Source organism: Staurois parvus, unplaced genomic scaffold (genome assembly GCF_062004578.1).
Source record: "Staurois parvus isolate SC_StPar_1 unplaced genomic scaffold, SC_StPar_1.0 ptg000130l, whole genome shotgun sequence".
Taxonomy (NCBI): domain Eukaryota; kingdom Metazoa; phylum Chordata; class Amphibia; order Anura; family Ranidae; genus Staurois; species Staurois parvus.
In genome coordinates, this window is record NW_028317926.1 from 2,846,062 (window position 1) to 2,869,024 (window position 22,963).

General features: G+C 38.2%; 1 protein-coding gene across 4 annotated transcripts in view; it reads right to left on the minus strand.

The window, feature by feature from the left end:
- The window catches only part of CCK (cholecystokinin), a 38,543-nt gene that overhangs the window by 11,063 nt on the left and 4,517 nt on the right, over positions 1–22,963 (minus strand). For all 4 annotated transcript variants that reach the window (XM_089672518.1, XM_089672519.1, XM_089672516.1 and 1 more), the window contains exon 2: positions 19,743–19,997. In XM_089672518.1, coding sequence (XP_089528644.1) covers positions 19,743–19,995 — 253 coding nt within the window. In that variant the 5' untranslated portion in view covers positions 19,996–19,997. The remainder of the gene's footprint in view (positions 1–19,742; positions 19,998–22,963) is intronic.

The window sequence follows — 22,963 nt, forward strand, 5'->3', positions numbered from 1 at the left end:
CAACTAAACAGAAAAAAAAACAATATTACACTGCTAAAAAAATATTAAATGAACACTTTTTAAACAGAGTATAGCATCAAGTCAATTAAACTCCTGGGATATTGATCTGGTCAGTTAAGAAGTAGAAGGGGTTATTAATCAGTTTCAGCTGCTTTAGTGTTAATGAAATTAACAGCCGGTGTACTAGATGGGCTAAAATGAGACAATGTCCAAAACAGGAATGGTTTTACAGGTGAAGGGCACTGATATTTTTTCCATACTCATCTTTTCTGACTGTTTTTCACTAGTTTTGGCTAGGGTCAGTGTCACTACAGATAACATGAGGAGTCAGCTGGACCCTACAGCAGAGGTTGCCCCGGCAGCCCAGCTCCTCCAGGATGGCACATAAATACGTATCATTGCCAGAAGCTTTGCTGTGTCTCTCAGCAAAGTCTCAAGAGCATGGAGGAGATTCCAGGAGACAGGCAGTTACTCTAGGAGAGCTGGACAGGGCCGTAGAAGGTTCTCAACCCATCAGCAGGACCAGTATCTGCTCCTTTGTGCAAGGAGGAACAGGATGAGCCCTGCCAGAGCCCTACAAAATGACCTCCAGCAGGCCACTGGTGTGAAAGTCTCTGACCAAACAATCAGAAACAGACTACCATAGAGTTCGATTGGTATTTGCCATTGAACACCAGAATTGGCAGGTCTGCCACTGGTGCCTTGTGCTTTTCTCAGATGAGAGCAGGTTCACCCTGAGCACATGTGAAAGGGTCTGGAGAAGCCGTGGAGAATGTTATGCTGCCTGTAACATCGCTCAGCATGACCATTTAGATGCTGAGTCAGAGATGGTCTGGGGAGGCATATCCATGGAGGGACACACAGACCTCTACAGGCTAGACAATGGCACCCTTGTTGGAACACCCATTTCAAGGGCATTTCCTCTTCAGCATAAGGCAGCATGACCTCTTCAAGTATTCTGATGTATTCAAACTGATCCATGATCCCTGGTATGCGATAAATAGGCCCAACACCGTAGCATGAGAAACATCCCCATATCATGATGCTTGCGCAACCATGCTTCACTGTCTTCACAGTGTATTGTGGCTTGAATTCAGTGTTTGGGGGTCGTCTGACAAACTGTCTCCGGCCACTAGACCCAAAAAGAACAATCTTACTTTCATCAGTCCACAAAATGTTGCGCCATTTCTTTAGACCTTCTTTGATCTTCCTAGAGCTGATTGTTGGCTGAGTCCTTGCCATGCCATTTTGGCTATTCTTCTATCCATTTGAATGGTAGTTTTTCGCTTTCTTCCACGTCTTTCAGGTTTTGGTTGCCATTTTAAAGCATTTGCGATCATTTTAGCTGAGCAGCCTATCATTTTCTGCACTTCTTTATATGTTTTCCCCTCTCCAATCAACTTTTTAATCAAGGTACGCTGTTCTTCTGAACAATGTCTGGAACGACCCATTTTCCTCAGAATTTCAGAGAGAAATGCACTGTAACCAGCATGTACAACATTTGCTGCCTTCCTTCCTTAAATAAGGGCAATAATTGCCACCTGTGTTTCAAAGAATGAATGACCTCACTAATAGAACTCCACACTGCTATTATTTTGAACATGCCCCTTTCAATTAGTGATTCAATTACACAGAATCAGCAGCATGCATGTCATGACTGTTGGGTCTGTTGGATTTCTATTACTCTACTACACCTGCCAGTAAATTATTTGCCATGTAGAAAAATAATTTCTACCAAAAACAGTGATTGATCAGGTTAGTGATGTCTGACTGCTATTATTTTGAACACAACTCTACCTTCATTTTGGAAATATTTTCTGCATACATTTTTCTTTGAGGCATTGGGGAAAGTCTCCCTACTTAACAATTATTCTTGAATGGGGTCTTAATGGCTACACAGCTCAGTCCATTGTCTCTGCAGAAGGGATAAAGCACCCTGTGCCGGCAATCTTGTGCAGACAGTCAGCATCCTCTGTACCTTGGAAAAAGTGGCATTGAGTTGCAAAGAGAAGCATAAATGTGTAAAATGACAAATTGGATAGAAACTAGCCAGCATGTCAGAGTTTTAGAAACTAAAACTTATGTGCTTTCGTAAAAAGCAAGTGTAGGAGCTCTTGCTTCTCCACATGGTTATGATCCATTCATGGTTCCCCAGTCTGAAAACAGCAGGTAGATATTAAGAAAGAGCCTCCCAGCAATGGCAAAGTGACCCATGGTGACTAAGAGTAAAAGAGACAGGTAGAATGAAGAAAACCCTCCTCTGAAGGTCTTGACCTGCTGCTGTAGTGTTGACAGTGCAAGTGGCTAGTCTTCACTGCAAAATCATGTCCCTGTTTTGTAAGAGGTTCTGCTGACATACGTGGTGCCTGGAAGTGCTTTAACTGGTAATGAACATCAGAGAAAATTTATAGCAAAAGTGAACAAGCTAGCAAACTATGCACTTTGTAAACTTCAAACAAAATTAGTCTTCCTGGTGTCTTGCCCACCCATATTCCTATGAGATTTGTTCTACATTGTTAATACATTTTACATTATTATTATATTTCATACTGTTCAAGAGATCTATATAGATAAATGAGTTGCTTTTCTGGCAGCTGTATACATCGCCTTGCCTCTCTACTATTTTAGTCAATGCGATGCATGGCATTCCCTGTATTTTAAATGAATTTGACATGCATAAATAAAATATGGTTTTGTTGCTAGTGCCTGCTGTTGATCCAGCATTATCATCTGCTGTAGTTTCTGGATGAAATAAATTCAACTTTTTTTTCTGTAAAACTCTCAAATTCACTAAACGGTTATGCGTATATCTTTGATTTTCCCTGTTTGCATTAACTATGCTGCATTACATTTGCTATAACTTACACCTGGGACAATATTTAGTTAGGTATTTATAATTCAAAGCGGACAACTATGCCAGTTAAATGTATTAAGAAAATCGTTTAGCCTTCTATACAGTTTATGACTTTGGTCCCATATGTAATTCACTGCTAAGATCAATGTGATAAGCAATGCTATAATTACACTCTTGTGTTCTAAGGCCCCATGTACACGGGACGCTTCTGAACGATGGAAACTGCTGGAAAATGTAGGTTAAAAAATGTCTGTTTAGCAGCGTTTGCATAATGTGTTTATGCTCGTTTATGCGCATTTGCGTTTAGAAGTGTTTTTTAACGATAAGCACAGAAGAACTTCCCAAATGCCCAGAATGCACTGAAAAGTGGCAAATTATTAACTATTTCAGACTGTTTCAGAGAAATACATAGAGTAGAAGCAGAGAGAGCAGTATGTGTTGAGAGTAGCTTAGGTGTGAGTTGCTCATTAACATTCTTTTGTTTCCAAGGGTGGGAAAGAAGTCTGGTGGAGTGAGTCCTTAAGGCCACCTGGCAGGGGGTCTTCATGAGGAATTTGAGGTGTGAATGGTCATTAACATATCTTTTGTTTCCAAGGGTGAGAGAGGTCTGAGGTGTGAATTGGTCATTACAATGTGTGATAAGCTTGGTAGGAACATCCTGTGTTCAGTGTTTTGTCCATTTGAGTACCTTGAAAACGCTTTGCATAAATTTTTCATGATGAAAAATCGGGAATTGTAAGAGTTGAAAAAAAAATTTTCAAACGCAAACACTTATAAATGCGATTTGCCGCGTTTAGCCGCATTTACAAGCATTTTGCATTTGAAACGCTGATAAAATCGTCTGCATTAAAAAAAAAACTGTAATCGAAGATGTGTACATGGACACATAGGAAAACATTAGGGTGAGTTCAGGGGTTGCTGAAAAAAACGCTGAACAGCTCCTAAACGTGAGTTTATCAGCTGCAGTGTACATGAGCCCTTATAATGCAGCAGTAAAATTGTTGTAGTTTTACATCAAAAAGCTTTTCATATGAATTCAGTTAGCTCCAAATTTATAGAGGCTATGGAACAGTTTAACCACAAGAGCACTAGAAGTTTCCTTGGGGAATGAATGCTACACGACATAAAAAATAATAGTTGTATAATTTTACAAGCATTTTTACAAACATTAAATCTGAGCTCCATGCATATATAAATCACACAAATGAATGCAGCTCTGCAGTGATTAATACATGATTAAATGTATTTTGTAAGTACAAGCAGCGTAACTGCATTTGACCTGCTATGAGCCTCTCACAATCTCTTTTTAGCTGTCCTGGAGTGTGAGACTAAGGAGCATGAGGACCCAATTGGTTCATGAACTGACAAGACACAGAGCAAAGAGATGAACTCATCATTGTGCTGCTGAAGGAGAAGCAGCACAATGATGCTCCAGATTATCATGGACCTGCCCCGGTCCATGATGATCTGTGCTCAAAGGAAATACTATGAAGGATGCTGATCATCAGACTGAGGTCATCTATTGGCAGAAAAATGTACTGCAGGGAGAAATCCTTGGATCCAAACCTAATACTGCAGCAAAAGCTTGTTTTGTTATTTTGTCTTTTACTGGGCTTTTCATTTTTACCTTGGTGGTTTTGACTGGAGGTTTGCTTTATTGCTTAACACTTTCATGCTTAAAGTAAAACTTCATTTTTTATTCCCTTTTTTTTAGTTTTGCATAGAGTGGGGAAAGATCAGAACACCTATCCAATTTCACTTCTGTCCAGGAGATTTCCCCTTACTCACTGCCCTGGGAACAACCTTTTCACCAGACGAGAAGGGCTGAAAACTCTTTAAGCAACAATAGAGAACAAAGGAAAAATGCTTCTTTAACCACTTCAATACTGGGCACTTTTACCCCCTTCCTGCCCAGGCCAATTTTCAGGTTTCAGTGCTCTCACACTTTGAATGACAATTGTGCGGTCATGTACGCAAACTAAAATTTTATCATTTTGTTCACACAACTAGAGCTTTCTTTTGGTGGTATTTAATCACCACTGGGGTTTTTATTTTTTGCTAAAGTAACAAAAAAAGGCCGAACATTTTGAAACCCCCCTCCCCCAACATTTTTCTTTCTTTCTGTTTTAAAAGTTTGCAAATAAATAATTGTTCTTCATAAATTTAGGCCAAGATGTATTCTGCTACATTTCTTTGGGGAAAGTAACCCAAATGAGTATTTATTATTTAGTCTGTAGGAAAGTTATAGAGTTCACAAACTATGGGATATATCTGAAAATTGATCAGTTCTGAAGTACTGGCAGCCAATCTAATTTCTTGAGGCCCAACAATGTCATAACAGTACAGATATCCCCCCAAATGACCCCTTTTTGCAAAATAAAAGGTATTTAATAAAAGGCACGGTGAGTTTTTTGAAGTTTTAATTTTCCAAAAAGTTATGACAAAAAAATTACAAATTAAAAAAACATTTTCACTATTTTTTTTTACATACTGTCACCAGTGCAGTATAGCGTCATCATATAACTGGTGTGGCGGTGATCAGGGACACTGACTGGTGACAGTACCAAAGAAAAAAAAAAGATAATTTTTTTTCAATTTGTTCTTATTTTAAGGACTGGTCCACCACTCCCCGTGAGGAATTGGCTTCTTTGGGGAGTGGGTACCCGACTTTAACAGGTACTGCTCTTTCTTCCGCTCCGACTGCTTAGGCAATCAGAAGTGGGAGTTTTCTTCCCCCCTCGTTCCCCGCAATCTTCAGGGACATGTGGCAGGTCTCAGAAGACTACGGGACCATTCACAAGGCACAGCGCTGCTTGTGCAGCAGGCACCCGGCTGTGGAGTCGCAAGCTGTCACAGCCAGGTACCGGGGAGAGAGGATGGCCGTTGAACCCGGCTGGTGTGAACACACTGCTGGATCGTAGGACAGGTGAGTGGCTGTTTTTTAAAAAGTCAGCAGCTACAGTTTTTGTAGCTGCTGACTTCTATTTTTTTTTTAGATTTGTCTGGAGCTCTGCTTTAAAGGGTTTTATACCTTAATGCAGTAATTCATTAAGGTAAAAAAAAAACAGTTAGCTTTACCAGCACTATAAATTGGGGAATATTAGAAACTCTGTTTGCTTCATCCACTTTTAATTGGTGTCTGTTTTCCTTCTACAGATATACCCTCCCTTCTTGTCTGGTAAAAAGTTGTCCCCAGTACAGAAAATGAGAGGAAGTCTCTTTATTGGTGTTCTGGATATCAGTAACACATGATGAGTGTTCTAAACCTTCTCCAATCCAAAACTTAAAAAAGAAAAGTTTGGGCCATTGATTTAAGGGGTCTATGTTTAAAAAAGTTTGCTTTGCAAATGTCTCAGTATTTGCACAAAAAAGTCACGAATAATACCTTTAATTTTTGTAATTTATGTTAAAGGGTACTTTGTGTTTGTTGCCTTTCAGTGTATCATTTCCTAACAATTGATCCTCATAGAAAAAAGCCTTAGGAACAGGGGCGGACTGACAACTCATGGGAACTCTGGGCAATAGGGGATCATGGGGCCCCTGTGTCCTTGCCCAAACTCAAAAAAGCCTATGAAAAAGGTACCAGGGGCATCTCATGGGGCCCCTTACTGACCCCGGGCCCTCGGGCAGTGCCCGAGTTTCCAAATGGTCAGTCCACCCCTGCTTAGGAACATTCAACCAGAATTTTCAACCAATATAGAAAATAGCTAAATACTGTAGGCTTAGAGCAGTTTAACAGAAGGGGAAATAATATGAGGGAGACCTCTCCACTGTGTACAAAGTGTATGGACTTTCTGGTACTCACCACCAACAATGTAATGAATCAGCTACTGCAGAGAGTGAACTGCCATACAGAATTGATATAATGTTACAGAGTTGGAACTCTATTATTTACTTTAGGTCACATGTGTCAAACACAAGACCTGTGGGCTGAATGTGGCCCACCAGGCCATTTCATGTGGCCCTTGCTTCTCTTCTGCAGCTGTGGCACCTCCCCTCATCTCCACCCCCACTTTGTTTCAGCAGTTAGCAGCAGAAAGCAAGACAGATCCAGATCTACTGCACATCTCTACTGCAGCTGCAGAGAGGCTCAACTCTGACCCCCGCCCCGTCCCGTTCCGTCTCAGCAGTTGGCAGTAGGGAGGATGAGAGAACTCCTCCCACAGATCCTGCACCTCTCTGTGCAGCTCCAGCACCTCCTCATATCCTTCTTCCCTGGTCTCAGAATCTGGCAGACTCCAGCAACTGATTACACCCCTCCTCTGATCCTCCTCCAGACCCTGCACTTTCTGCTTCCCAGCTCTGTCCCAGCTTTTTTCCGGCAGCAGCACATATAAGGGGGTGCACTGTGATGTAAGGGATGGTGATGCACTCTTGACATCTGATGTAAGGGGGGTGGTGTGCTCTGGACATCTAGTCTTACAGATACATCTGGCCCGCTGAAAACGACCATAATGCTGATGAGGGCCGTAATGAAATTGAGTTTGACACCCCAGCTTTAGGTGATCTTCTGATTATCTTTGAAAGAGTTTCTGTTTGGTAGATTTGTCAAACAATGGAATTTTGTCTTTGCAGTATGGTATCAATTCTGTATTGCAGTTTACTCTGTGCAGTATTTGATTCATTACACTGTCAGTAGCACTGTCGGAGCACTGGAATCCCCATACACTTATACACATCTCCTAGATTGTAAGCTCGAAAGAGCAGGGCCCTTGATCCCCTCATGTTTTGCATTGTATTGGTATTGTTCTGTCACATGTTCTGTCTCCCTTTGTAATGTACAGCGCTGAGCGAACTATTGGCGCTTTATAAATACTGTATAATAATAATAATAATACACTTAGTACACAGTGCAGGGTCCTCTCTCATTTTATCTCTCTTCTGGTTGAATTTTCCTAGCCTATAGTGTTAGGCTATTGTCTCTGTTGGTCAAATGTTCTTTAACATTTGAAATATTGAATTATTGAATGTTCTCAGGGATTTTTTTCTCTTAGGAAAATTGATTCATTACACTGTCAGTAGCTCTGTCGGAGCACAGGAATCCCCATACACTTAGTACACAGTGCAGGGGCCTCTCTCATATTATCTCTCTTCTGGTTGAATTTTCTTAGCCTATAGTGCTGGGCTATTGTCTCTGTTGGTCAAATGTTCTTTAACATTTGAATGATTGAATTATTGAATGTTCTCAGGAATTTTTATTTTTTTAGGATTAAATGTTAGGAAATGCTACATTTGTCTTGGGAGAGGTAACAAATAGAAACTGCTATTTCACACATTCAAACATTTTGGGTATTTTTCATGACTTTTGCACAAATGCTGAGATAGTCACGAAGCAAATTTTGTATAAAAAGACACCTAAGTGTGTGCAGTTGATGCTGGGCTGTCTACTAGGAAAGCCCAGCACTAGTTCTGCACTTTCTGGCTGCTCTTGAGAAATTGTGACTCATCCAACTACGGGTCTCATAATCTAAGATACAGATATTAGGTCTGTGATCACAACTAAATCAGCTATTAGAAAAAATAAACCACTTGCCACCTTTTGGCTCCAAAAATGTAGATATGAAATATTTCTATGCAATATCTTATATATATACCTAGAAAAAATAAAATATTTTTAAATAGTTATGTTTTAAACCTGAAAGTAAAATATGGAAAAACACCATGAATGCCTATGAATTCCATGATGAGAGCTTTTAATTATACTGTACACGTAAACACATTTGAATGTTGCAGAATAAATATACGATATAGATCAAAACCTGAAACAAAACCAACCATACCTCTGAATCCAGCTACCTAGAGCAACTGTAGTTATTTATAAGATCTAACCCTTGTGTTGTTTAACTGACCACCTTAAATAACTACTGTAGGTAGTAAGTGTAAGTATCTATATAATACTCATTTTGAGTAATTAGCCGTTCGGTACTTTAATACACTGTGCATTTAACCTATACATTGTGTCTCAACTGTTTTTTCATTACCAGCTCCTAGATTTTTTAGTCTCCATTTTCCTAATAAGCCTTTTCCAAATAATGCCCTGAGGACAGCCTGTGTACTTAGAATCCATAGGTTGTTAGGGGTGAGCCACAAGGATACTGATCCATGTCAACGCAGGTCCCCTATGTGTCATAATTAATTAGCTGTAAGGATATCTCACAATGAATAGTTTTTTCCTTTTGGGTCCTATAATGTACCACGGGAAAACATTTAATAAACGAGGCCACTGAATTCATTTGCTGCTTTTGGTTTAGTTGTTTTGCCCAGGGAATGCAGAGAACTGAAAGGGCAAGTGTATTTATCACTACTATTATAAATTTACACAGAAGAATAGGAGTTGAGTAAGGAAAAGTTTACCCTAATAAAGGTTAAGATCACACTAGTAATCAAATATATCATGCAGCCAACTGGTCCAGTAGTTTGAATAGCACAGTGCAGCTTTCAAAACTGGTGCTTAGTTTAAATGCAACTGTAGGCCAATGGTAGCTTCCCCTCAGCTTTGCTGAAAAAAACTTGTAAAAGAACAGGCCCATCCTACTTAGGATATGGGATTCATCAAGTTCACTCTTTTCAATAGGTTTGTCAAATCAAACTCTAGAACAGGGGTGCTCCTCCCATGGCCTGCAGGCCACATGTGGCCCTCAGAGACCTCAACCTAAACTGAATGCACAAGTTTTGGTGCACTTTCAGAAATTCTATCACACCTGCAAGGTATAATAGAAGTCTATGGCAAAGTTAACTCGCAGAAAAGCCGAAGGTGCACCCGCGGTGAGGGTAAACCACAGCACATCAGTGTAAAAGCAACCTTATATGGCTCAGGACAGTAAGGGTTTGTTTAGATTTGTGGTTTGAGTGGGCTGTAAGACCCCATAAGTTGAGACGTGTTTTTACTACATCCCCCCAACCACTGATGCAGCATCAGCAGTCTCAATGGCGACACCATCCCGTATCCCATGTGGCTTCTAAGTCACATTCTGTTTTACATTTGGACAGAAGGGATGACGGGGGTTGCATATATAGAAACTGAGGAATGATTAGAGGAACTGAATTTATTCTCTCTTGAGAAGAGGAGATTAAGGGGGGATATGATCAACATGTATAAATATATCAGTGGTTCATAGAGTGAACTCGGTGTAGAGTTATTCACCCTGAGGTCATCCCAGAGGACAAGTGGGCACTCTTTACGATTGGAAGAAAAGAAATTTAATCTCCAAACACGGAAAGGTTTCTTCACTGTGAGAGCTGTGAAAATGTGGAATAGACTCCCTCAAGAGTTGGTTCTGGCCAGCTTAGTAGATTGCTTTAAAAAAGGCCTGGATTCTTTCTTGATACACAGAATATAACTGGATACTAACATTTATAGGTAAAGTTGATCCAGGGAATATCCGATTGCCTCTCGGGGGATCAGGAAGGATTTTTTTTCCCTGCAGGAGCAAATTGGATCGTGCTTTGCTGTTTTTTTTGATGGTTGAACTGGATGGACTTTTGTCTTTTTTCAGCCAAACTATGTAACTATGATCCTCTCCATTTTCCTCCTGAAAACATTGAACTCCAGCTTCTCCTCCTCTCCCTCCTGCCAGCATGCAGGGGCTGCAGAAGGAAGAAGTTCATTATACTATTCAAAATAAAAAATTCTAATTCTGAACCATTTCACTTCATTGTGTCCTGCAACCGGTTACCAAACCACTTAAGAGGCCCTCTTCAAAAGGTTGAGCACCCCTGCTCTACAATATTACACTTTCACTTTGTATAGTTAAACAACAAACAACATGACTCTATCGATTTTTTAAAATTATATTTCATGGGCCTTACACTGTTGGAGTTTATGGTTACTACCAATAGATTTCCATTCTTTCACTATTCATAATGACGTGTTATGCTCGTTGCAATGCAGGTTTTGCAGTCATTGCAGGTAAATTGACCACAGTCATTACATTAAACTAGGTTTCCTAAACCCTATCAAAGTAATGGCTGTGTAACAAAATTAGTAAATTCCAAAAGACACATGCTAGTACATTGAACACTCCCCTCCCCGCAGACTGACAATGCTGCTGTCCAAAGATGCCCCCTGTGCTCCTTCACCCAGAGTAGGGGCTCGCTAATAAAGGAGGTGTGTTACTGGCCAGATCACCAGGTAAAAAACAAAGGGAAAAAGCCTAAAAAAAACAATGCAGCCACCACATCTAATGATTGGTAAGCTGCAATATATTACACTTTTAGTTTTGGGTTAAATACAGTGTTAAATCCCTTCTGGTCATGAAGGGGTTAATGTAGTGCATATGCATTGTAGTCAGGGGTGGACTGACCATTTGGAAACTCGGGCACTGCCCGAGGGCCTGGGGTCAGTAGGGGGCTCCATGAAATGCCCCTGGTACCTTTTTCATAGGCTTTTTTGAGTTTGGGCAAGGACACAGGGGCCCCATGATCCCCTATTGCCCGGGAGCCCCATGAGTTGTCAGTCCGCCCCTGATTTTAGTTTACTCTGAGAATATGGAAGGCATCAATATTAAAACCAAGCAACACTTAAGGGTTTATTAAACATTAGTTGCAGGAATGTCAGAAGCATTTGAACAAGCTGAATGAAATGTCAACAGGATTTTCTAAGATTGATTCTGGTATCATCAGCTTCATCCAGTGGCAAAAATGTGGAATAGTTTTTTTATTGAGGCATTTCAGAAAACTATACTCCATTTGGCCACTTGATGACAGCAATGACACAGGCATTAATCTTTTAGAAAAATTACAGTAAGATTTTGTTCAGCTAGCACTAATGCTTCTGAAATGCGTACAATGAATGCTTTTTAAATAGTCCTTTATGTGCATGTATATGCAGACCTCCATGGTGGCCCCAGTTGTAGTTAGAATTAACTTAAAATACCTGGCAACCAGGGAAACTAGTTTATTTTGGATTTTCCCTCTTTCTTGATTGGTGACAAGTGGATAAGAAGTGAGTGCTAATCTCCACGACACGTTAATTAAAGCCTGACAGAGCTTTTAAACACAACATAGTTTTGGCTGGAGTCCACTTTGCACTGGGGCTGAATAATATGAAGATTTGTAGAACTGCTTTTAAAGAGTATGCAAACCCATTATTTACTATTCCTGACAAGTGCCTACTGTACCGTGTATAAAAAAGCATCCTATTCTCTTTTTTATTGCTTCCTTTGTGTGAAATCCCTAGTGTCCATGCCAGTCCCCCTGCTTTCCTATTACCTACTTGCAGTGGTGCATTTAGGTCTTTTGCTGCCCTAGGCAGCACAAAAATTAACTCCCCCCCCGCAGAAAGAGCCTGACATTGACCAAGAAACCCCTGCCACTACCACTGCCCCACATACACTAGCCACCATCTCCAATGGCGAGAGAGATTAAGATACTCGCCTTCACAGCTCTGCATATCCCCAAGAATGAGAGTTGGGCTGTGCATACCGTCATGCAACCCACAGCATCTCTTGGAAAATACCAGGTCCTCATGCCGCATGTGTCCCTTCTTCCAAGCGGCAGTGCTGTCCCCCCTGCAAAATTCCGCTCTAGTCAAATGCCTTGTTTGCCTTGTGGTAAACTGCCTACTTGCCCTCCAGAGGATTTACCCCTCTTCCTGACCAGGACATTTTTTGTGTTACAGCTCTGTGTTATTTTAACTGACAATTGCTTGGTATTGCAATGCTGCACCCAAATGAAATTTAAGTCCTTTTTTTCCCCACGAATAGAGCTTTCTTTCGGTGGTATTGGATTGCCTGTGCAGTTTTTATTTTTTGCGCTATATATAAAAAAAAAAAGACTGACAATTTTAAGAAAAAACTATATTTGGGCTTTTTGCTATTATGTCCAGTAAAAAATTTTTAAAAATCTAATTGCGTCATAAATGTAGGCCAAAATTTATTCTGGTACATGCCTTTGCTAAAAAATCACAATATGTGCAACTTAATTGGTTTACATGAAAATTGTAGCGTTTACAAATGGCGGTACTGGCCTTTTTTTTTTTTTAATTTTTACTAGTAATGGGTAATCAGTGACTTATAGCGGGACTGCGGGACTGCGGTACTGCGGGTGACATACTGACACTGGGGGGAACTGACTTGGTGTCACTGACATCCCCAGTGACACCAATACAATGATCAGTGCTAATAAAAAGCACTGACACTTTACTAATGGCATTGGGCAGGAAGGGGTTAACATGTGGGGAGATGAAAGGGTTACCTGTGCTGTGTGCCATCTATAACGGTGTGCTGTGTTAGTGCTTCACTGTAAGCACACTGCTTTGCATAGCTATGCTATACACAGCCATGCAAAAGCCTTGACAGCCAAGGCCGCAAATGGCGTGTGCTTGTGTGCACCCTACCCAGAAATGCTAAATCACGTATAGATACGTGATTTTACAGCTGCCACCCTGTAGCAGTATTTCTGCTATGGGGTGGTGCTAAAGCGGTTAAAACTGACCACACCAGGCATAAGAGCATAATGTGGTCAGCTTTCTGTAGTGTGCTGGGAATTCGTTGTGCTCTCCTTCAATGATAAGACTTGCCTTGACACGCCTTCCCCCCTGCACAGCCATTCTGACCAGTGGTGTCCTGCTGTTTCTCCTCCCCTAGTTCTCTAAGTTCCTTATGAAGTTGAGAACAGAGTGTATTTATAATGTTTTTTATATGTATAAAAATGTATTGTCTTTCATTTCTATTTTAAACGGAATGGGTTGTTTTACAAGGTGAGGGTTCATATATGCTATAAACTAAAATTTAGATTATAAAGGAATCATTTGGGGCTTTCATGAAAAGTAAAACTTTTATTTAAATAAACTACATTAATCTTTAATAATTGCCCTTTCTTTTAAAGGACCTTTCTATGAATAGAAAACGTATAGAAAATATTCTATGAAAGTCTTTACATTACTATGATGAGTTATTATATCAACATTGTCACATATACTTTACTAAATATTTCAACTTGTTGGACATTTGCAAAGGATGCATTTAAAAGGGAATGGATCTGATGCTGTCTTCTATAAAAAAAATGAGTTGAGTAGGGATGAACACATTCATGTAATTAATATTTCTTGCTAAAAGCCCTGACGGTTTCTTGAGAGAAAATATTTGAAAAGCAGTACCTTTAAACAAAATCCTAGTGAGAATGGCATTTCTTCCTCGGGCTATAGCACATCTACTCATTTCTGATAATTAATACATTTTTATCATGTAACAATCTTTGAATAAAAAAGACAATATCAGTATGCACTATCATCTCCATCCTCACCATTTCAGCTCTGATGACTTCGACCACTAAGGAATTGAGCATGAATTAAGAATGAATGCTGTAACTTCTACTAAACCTCATCATATTTTAATGACATGCTTTACCGAAGGACATTCACAATAAATGAATAATCAGTCTACTTGTACTTCCTTGTATGTTCATCACATTTTATGGCTGAATACCAAAATTCAAAAAGAAGTTACTAAATGGAGGGGGTACACTATGGGACATATTTAGAAACTATATAGAGAGAGATTTACTAAAACTGGAGCACTCAGAATTTTGGTGCATGGTAGCCAATCAGCTTCTAACTTCAGCTTGTTCAGTAAAGCTTTGGCAATAAGACCTGGTAGCTGATTGGTTATTATGCAGAGCTGCACCAGATTTTACACCATACAGTTTTAGTAAATAACCCTTTATGTCATTATGTGAAGTTTTGTGTGAAAATGAAATATTGGATCTGTCATCGCTGACTTGCTTTTAAAAAAGTGAGAATTCTTTGTCTATTTTTATGATGCTAGTTTCACTGCCTAGTAGTGTACTGATTGGTCCCATCTCTGCCCAGGTTATGATCAGGATGAGAGGCCTAGGACCCATACATGTAAAGTCACCAATGGTAGCTTCCATATTTTTGCACTCAAAGATTACAAGTTGATTGAAACCTTAACTGAAGCACTGATAGTAACACAAAACTGCCCTATGTTTTTTTTTTTCTAAAAAAAACTGTTTTCACCCTCTTCTATGCTTTTCTGCATATTGGTGCTGCTGCTCCCCTCCAATCTTTTTTATTCTTTCACGTCATGTCTACATGCACTTGCTCAAACATCAGCTGCTCATCATTGCTCAGGACAGTTGTGGGTCATTTGTAGTCTCCATTAGTGAGCATGTGACAGGATCACAGCACAGGAACACAACTGGGAGACAATGGTCACCCTATAACAGGAAGTTCTTGAATAAGGGTCTTCATGGCAAGATCAATAGGTGTTCTTTTAATGAAAACTGGCTATTTAACATGTTTGAAACAAGTTGTGAAATTACAGACTGAAGTTTTTAGATGTTGGGTTTAGATCTACTTTAAAGTCCACCTCAGAGCAAAATATGAATCACCAGTCTCTCTTCCCTCCCACTCCCCTCTAACTCCTCCTGCATGTATTTTTATTCTTACCTTGAGAGGTAAATTCACTTAGGTCTGCTGTCTGCGTCCTCTTTTGTCACCATTTCCAAGTGGAGGAGACCACTAAGCCAGGGCTGTAGATATGTTCATGCTCACTGGTCCCCAACAGTCCCCCTGTGCTGATATCACTTTTCTTCTGGATCCTGAGAGATCTCCGCCACTAGACTGGAAGTGTCCACATCACCCATGCAATGACATGGACACCTAAAGATGGATCCTGATTCATGTAAACTGAAGAGGAGACAACACTTGGGCTTGTAGTATCATGTGACAATGGCCTTAAGGACATTCTCTTTTTTTTAAAACCATCAATAAATTAACTAGAGTTTGTGTGTGTTTGGGGGGGGGGGGGCTGGGGATAGGGGAGCCCCCAGAGATGGATGGACTTAAATCCCTCTGACAGGTTGTTGTTAAATAGTTTTTCAGGTCACTGCCACCATAAGCATGAGATTTAGAGGTGAAAAAATTAGCATATGAGTGGGACGATAAGCAGTTTTGAAGATAAAGGTATCAACTGATGAAGGTGGTACATAACATAAAGGTAATAATAAGGGCATCAGGGTCCAGATATGAAACTAGGACCTCTGTGGTATCTAGCTGTAGCTCTTCTTGCTTTGCCAGATGCTGGACAGCAACCTGATTGATCCTTTGTAAAACCTTGCTTTGTATCTTGTTTCTGGTGAACCTTGAACGCTTTGCTCCTCCCATGAGCTTCCTGATTTAAGCCACGTCTTTGTACTTCCTTTTTTCCAGATTCTTGTACTCTCTCCAACCAATATCTTGCTCCTTGCATACCTGCTGCTGTCCATCATTACCATTCTTTATCGACCCTTGGCTTTTTCATCAACTATGCTTCCATCTGATCCCATCCAGCTACTACTTGTTACTGACTTTTTGGCTTGTTCATCGACTATGCTTCTGCTTGTTCCTTATCTGCTTCATCTGTTACCTGACCCCCTTCTTGGCAATCCAAAGGGCCATGACCATGCATTAGCATGCAACGAAAAGCATCTCCACCATCAAGAGCTCTGTTGAAGACCAGTTAGTGCTTAGAACCCATGCCTCAGATGAGTCTGTTCCACTGGGGGGATCTGCTTGTAAATTTTCAGGTAATTACTCATGAACCTCTCTACTGCTACATCCACTGCTACATCCACTGATACGTCTCCCTGATCCTAGACCCTGACAATGGGTCTATTTAGAAAGGGGGAAGAAATGTCATTACTTTTTTTTATTAGAAAACTTTTTTTTAATCTCTAGACTGACATATAGTTATTACATTTAGTAAAACAATAAAAGCAATGCACAGTAGTTTATGATCAAGGGACTGATCAGTTCACAAAAAAAATCATAGATAGATCCAAAGATGGAGGAGGGATTGGGAAATGCATTTTGCCCTGCAGCTCCTGATGATCAGAGAGATCCAGCACTTGAGAAAGAAATAGAGAACAGAGGACCCAACCCTTGAGCAATAATGGTGGATTTTAATAGTACTTAGCTTAAAACACTTACAGTACAGTGATGTTTGGAAAGCACAAAGCACATAATAGGCAATCGGGATTCAGCAGCAGCATTAAGCCTAACAATCCAGTATCAGTGATGAACATGTCAGACAGCAATAGCACCTCTAATACAGAACCCACATCAAGAAGCATGCAACATCCTCAATTTTCTTGGTGGCCTTGGGGAGAGAAGTACTTCTGGAAATGGTACTAGGTGATGTGTTTTGGGACTCTACCCCTTCCCAAGCCTGGCTAAACATGGGGGTGGGAAAAAGTCCTTGTGAACAGCCTTTTTGCCCTCATTATATCAACTCCAATGTCTCAAAAATCAGTTTAGTGCTGCATCCACTAGGATACCTCAGGATAAGGTTCATAGGTTGTTGGAAACATGAAACTGGTAAATTAATTAGTCATTTTGGCTTAAAAGTTTTTAGATGATGTTTTCAACAGGGACCAACAGAAGGTTGCTAGTGCAAGTAATGGAAATATTTGCATGGTTTCCATGCTTATCCTTTGTGATAATGTTAAAAGTCAGAACATCCAGTAAAGGCCTAAAGTAGAACTGCTACACATTAGAGGGTGAAAGTTGAAGAAAGGAGAGGGCTGATTTATCTCATCATTATATATGGATGCATATAGTATGCCTGTACATCCAAGCAGAAAAGACTCATTGGCAAATTTTGGTCATCTGTCATATCTTTGTAAATCCCAAGAAATAGTTGAGTCTAGCTCTAGGTTAAAGGGACGTCACATCTGACTTCCTTCCACCACTGCCACTAAGATTAGTGGTCTTAGATTGGAGATGATAAGGTGAAATTGAAAGCTCCTGCTTGGCTTAAACACATTAAGCAATAATTATCTAAATTTTCATTGACATTGGTGCTGAGGGACTGTAGACAAGTCTAGATCTAGCAGTAAAACTGAATAAAAAACTGCAGTTAATACACCTGAACAGTTATTCAAGACATGTTTTAGCTGTATTGTTAATAAAGGAGGATGTTTCAAGGTGAGTTGGATTGTTTTTTTTTTATGCTTCACTAAAGACAGAGTGCAAAAATAGTTCTATTTACTTCATGAGAAAGGATATTCTAGACATTGGAGAATTAAGGATCAGATAGGATTCAAAAGGGTAGAAGCACATAGCAAATCTGTGTTTGTATTTGTTTAGAAAAATGGAGACGTGAGGCTCTTCTTAATGAGAATGCATTGGGCTTCTTCATCTCTGCATCTGCAAGTCTACACTGTTTTTTACATGTTGGAATCCTTAGGAAATCTACAGTACATAAATGTCCTTAGTCATGTAGGACAACAACTAAAAATATCAGTTTATCCAAATAGGATATTTCAGTTTTTGGTAGATGATGAAGATTTAAACAATTTGACAATTTAATTTATCTTCCAGGGATATTTTAATGCTTGACTTCTCCAGTCTGCCCACCATTTGTGTTCATTATGGGTGAAGGGAGGGGGGGGAAGTTCTCATGCTCCTTATCAGATTTTTAAATTTCCTTTAATCTTATGAAGAATGCAACAGGAGGTGCTGAAACATGGTTGGTGGGATCACCAGAAACTCCCAGTTGTAGAAGACCTTACTGGTACAGTATCTAAGACATTAATGAAGATGGGGGCTGAATTAGAAATAAAACATCATTTTAAAAAATAGGTATACAGGTAGAGGTGTACACTTCCATGAAGACATTGGTCAGTTCAGTGGAATAGCAGTGAAGAGAACTGCTAAAAACAAAGACCAAAAATAAAACAAAATGAAAATAAGGTTAGATGGTAATGAGGGAAGCTGGTAATGAGATAGTCCACAGCAAGTATTTTTTCATCACTGCAGTCCAGCTACATACAAAAACCAACAGTTAAAAATGAACTGAGAGTGATGGAATTTTGGCCACGTTTACTTGTATGTTTTGACATTTATTTTAACTGAAGGGATAGCCTGAAGCTAAGTTTTGATAGGTTCCTTGCATGTCACACATTTTTGCTGCAATAGACATAAAAAAGCCATTATGTGACTGCCATATAAACATATAACACATTTTGTCCTTTTTACCATGGAAAAATGTAGTTGTATGGGGTTTTTTTTACCATGAAAAAATGTAGTTGTATGGTTTTTTTTTTTACCATGGAAAAATGTAGTTGTATGTTTTTTGTATGTTTTTTTAGGAAAAACATAATTAATGACCTTTACATTTCAATGAATGAGCCAATGACATGGGAGACAACTGCAAGGTAACAGAGATCTCACTCAGCTACTGCATATTAGTGTTTACATAGTTCATCTGATATACTACGCATTTGTATGATATATCTGAATAGCTGTTAAGGCTTAGAGTGTAAAAATCCCAAAATTATATTTGATTTTTTAATTAACAGCCTTTGTCAAGAAGACTGTGTTTGAAAACTGCACATGTACACCAACCAACTGTAACTGGTAAGTAGCTCTCTGGCTGGTATGTTTAGTATGGCTTATTTATGACACCGTTACCCTGCATGTAGACAATTTATTTGGCATTTGGTCATGGAAATCTCCATGGTGCAAAACGGAAATTTACTGACTGGCATACCAAAAGAAAACAAAAATATAAAACAGTATTGTGTATCTACTTGTATATTAATATTTCCATTTAACCACACACTTTAAACCACCCCAAACACCTCTTACTGAATATTGGAGCCTTTAGACCAATACAAAACTGTTATAGATCAAAGAGGTTAGATTGTATGGTATGTATTTGTATTTCCTCCTTTTCTGAAGCTTTCTAGGTATGAAACTCTATAGTTCATCTTTTTTTTTGTTAAAGATGACTTCTGCTGGATATGAATAACAATAGTGGTAAACCACTGTTCTTGATTTGTGCTGTTATCCTCATTTATGCCACTGGAGGGAAATTTCTTTTCACATGAAAACAGCGTGAGCTAGGTAAATTTGTGGAATATGACACAAAAAGTCTCATCTTACCTTTCCTGGTCTGCAGATATTTAGCCAACATTGCTCCAAAAATGGCTTTTTGGTCACCATTTCCATCAATGCGCTGGAGGGACTTTAACTGGCCTGAAGAGGAGGCACGGATATGTCGTGGGTGCTGTAATATGTTCTGCTGTTCTATTTCACGGACCCCAGTGTCTTCATTCATAGAGCCCACTGTTTGCTGTCCCGTGGAACTTGCAGACAGCACTGCAAGTAGTACACAGATGCATATTCCACTGTACATAGCTAAAGGAGAGATGAATTACATTCCTTGTTACTTGGTTTAATTTTTTACATAATTGCATATTATATTTACCAACATATTGACATGATTTAGCTTTCCCATCAGTATGTGTTGCTTGAGAATCAGTAACACAAAGATCAAAGATTTGCACTGTTCAGAAAAACCCAGATTTTTTTTTTAAAAGTCACATTAAATTTACTCTAAAAAATACTGTATGCATACACTAGATCAAAAAAACATTATATTAATAGGATAACTAATGGTAAGTAAGTGATGACAATCCAATTCTGGAACAATAGAAATAACACACAATATGGTAAGAGGGTTATATATTATCATGGCACAGAAGTACAAACCCACAGTAACATACAGTCGACAACAGATATTTTTATATATTTAGTACAACTAACAATATGGCTAAAAATGTCTGTTTTTATATGCTTTTCATTGCTTAAAAAAGGGGTGCACACAAAAATAGAGAGATGGATAGATAGACAGATAGATAGATAGATAGATAGATAGATAGATAGATAGATAGATAGATAGATAATGTAACTGGATGGATAGATGTCTAAATGGATGAATCATTAGATAGATGGCCAGACAGACAAAAAATAATAAACAAAAAGGATAATATAGTTGGTTAATGCTTATTTATTAAAGAATTGGTGCATCGATATCCATTACATTTCAGTGCTAATATTGCCAATTCTCAAATGATGAGAAGTATTCATCACCTCCAATATCCTGAAATCAGTGCACATAACTAAAAAGTAAAGAAATAATATGGAGGAAATGTAAATAAATTTTAGAGCTTAGACTGGCTAGTAGGCTATTTGGCTCCTGTCTAAATTGGCCCCAGTATATGTATGTATGAATGCGAGATATGAACCTTAGATTATAAGTGACTTGAAGGCAGGGGCTGATGTGAATGTGCAATATGTAATTTCTGGGTAAATTGTCAGCCCTTTATAAGTACCTGTAATAAATAAATAAGTGAATAAATTAATTTCTCCTGAATATCAGAAAAAAATTATTTTACATCACCACAAGGAAGGTACATGATACACACCAAGTCTGTGATATGTACAAGGAAATGGAGAATGTAGATGACCACTGTGCAGTTTCAAGACATTATTTAGTAAAATATTATGGGTTATATTGTTTCTCATTGCATTTTTAAAAAGAAACCCTGTAATTCTTCCCAATATATGAGGATCAAAGTAACCAATATAATAGGGCTAATTTGCATAAAATTTAGCAAAAAAAGAACAAAAGGTGGTACAGCTGCCAATATTAACCAGTCAGGTTTTATCAGCAGCAAGGGGTCTGGTTGCTACAGGTCACTGCACCACATTTTAGTTTTATGTGTTCCAGTGTTTTGTTTTTAAACCATCCAAAACAGATATTTGCACATACATTTTAAATAAATATCATCATTTCGATACATATTTATGCATACCTCATGTCCCATAGCTACTGTACCTTCAAAATTGATCGCTGTATTCGGCTAGTAATATGGCATTGTATTTTATTGGCTACACAAAGATTCATAGTATGCTTCCCAGTGACCTCAATATGTTAACTTTGAGCTTCTTCCATCATATCATGAAAAAGCTTAGTTGCTTTCTGAAATCATGTTACTGTCTGTATAAGGCTAGCTAAAATCTGAATTCATTCAGATAACAATATTTTGCTGTCAAAACATACTTGTAGTTCTATAGTGCATCCCAGCTAACAAAAAGTGTTGTCACTTGCTGTTAAACTGTATGTATATTTCTCTCTTTCTCTGTCATTTGCTGACTTTAAGCATTATTGTAAATGAAATGTGAACAAAACAAGTGTATTTTATTATGTCATGTAAAGGAAACAAACTTATATTTTTATTATGTTTTATGCCAAAAAATAAATAAAAAAATGTATATACATATACTGTATGTATATATATATATATATATATATATATATATATATATATAAATATATATATACATACATACAGTATATGTATATACATTTTATATATTTATTAATTTCTAATTATTTCCAGTTATTTCTGTAGGGCAAATATATATATATATATATATATATATATATATATATATATATATGCCCTATAGAAATAACTGGAAATAATTAGAAATAAATAAATATAAATATATATATATATATATACAGTATATACATATATATATATATTTTTTTTAAAGTACGTATAATATAAACTAAACAAATGTATATGTAATATGTTTAATATAAATTAAACTAATGTATATTTATTATATATGTAAATTTAACAAATTAATATTTATTACATGTTTTGTAATATAAAACTTATAAATATTTATTATATATTATATAAACTAAACAAATGTACACTTATGTATTCTGTAAACTAAACACATGTTTAATGACAGTAAAATCCAACACAGGCTAATTCAATAGAACTGGAGAAAAGAGAATAACAAAAGTAAGAATTCCTGCTTAAATTTTAGATAAAATTAGAGGTGATTGCTGACTCTGAGCAACAACTCCACTTTTTCTATCATCTCCTTTCCGTCTGTTTTATTAAATCAGCCCCTGTGCCATAATTTTTTTATTTGCTTATTTGCTGTACAAGTGGTTGTCAATACAACCTGCTTGCTAACAAGCAGCAAAGTTTTACAGCTGTGGAGGTGGATGAAAATTCCCATTAGAAGGTACAGTGACTTTACTCCATGTATCTATCTGTTTTTGATTTGCCCATTTGTTTTGTGTTTTAGGTAGTTTCTGTAATCTGTTGCAGTGATCACTCAGATTGCAGGTTACAGTTATACATTATCATTGTAAGTAAGAAAAGCAAGTCAGCCACAATCAGGATGGTTACCAAAATTAAATGCTCACTTAAATAGTTCACAATGCAAGCATGTAAACGGAGAAATTTCTGCTTATAAAGTACTTCTGCTTTGTCTCTTGCTTATAGAAAGAG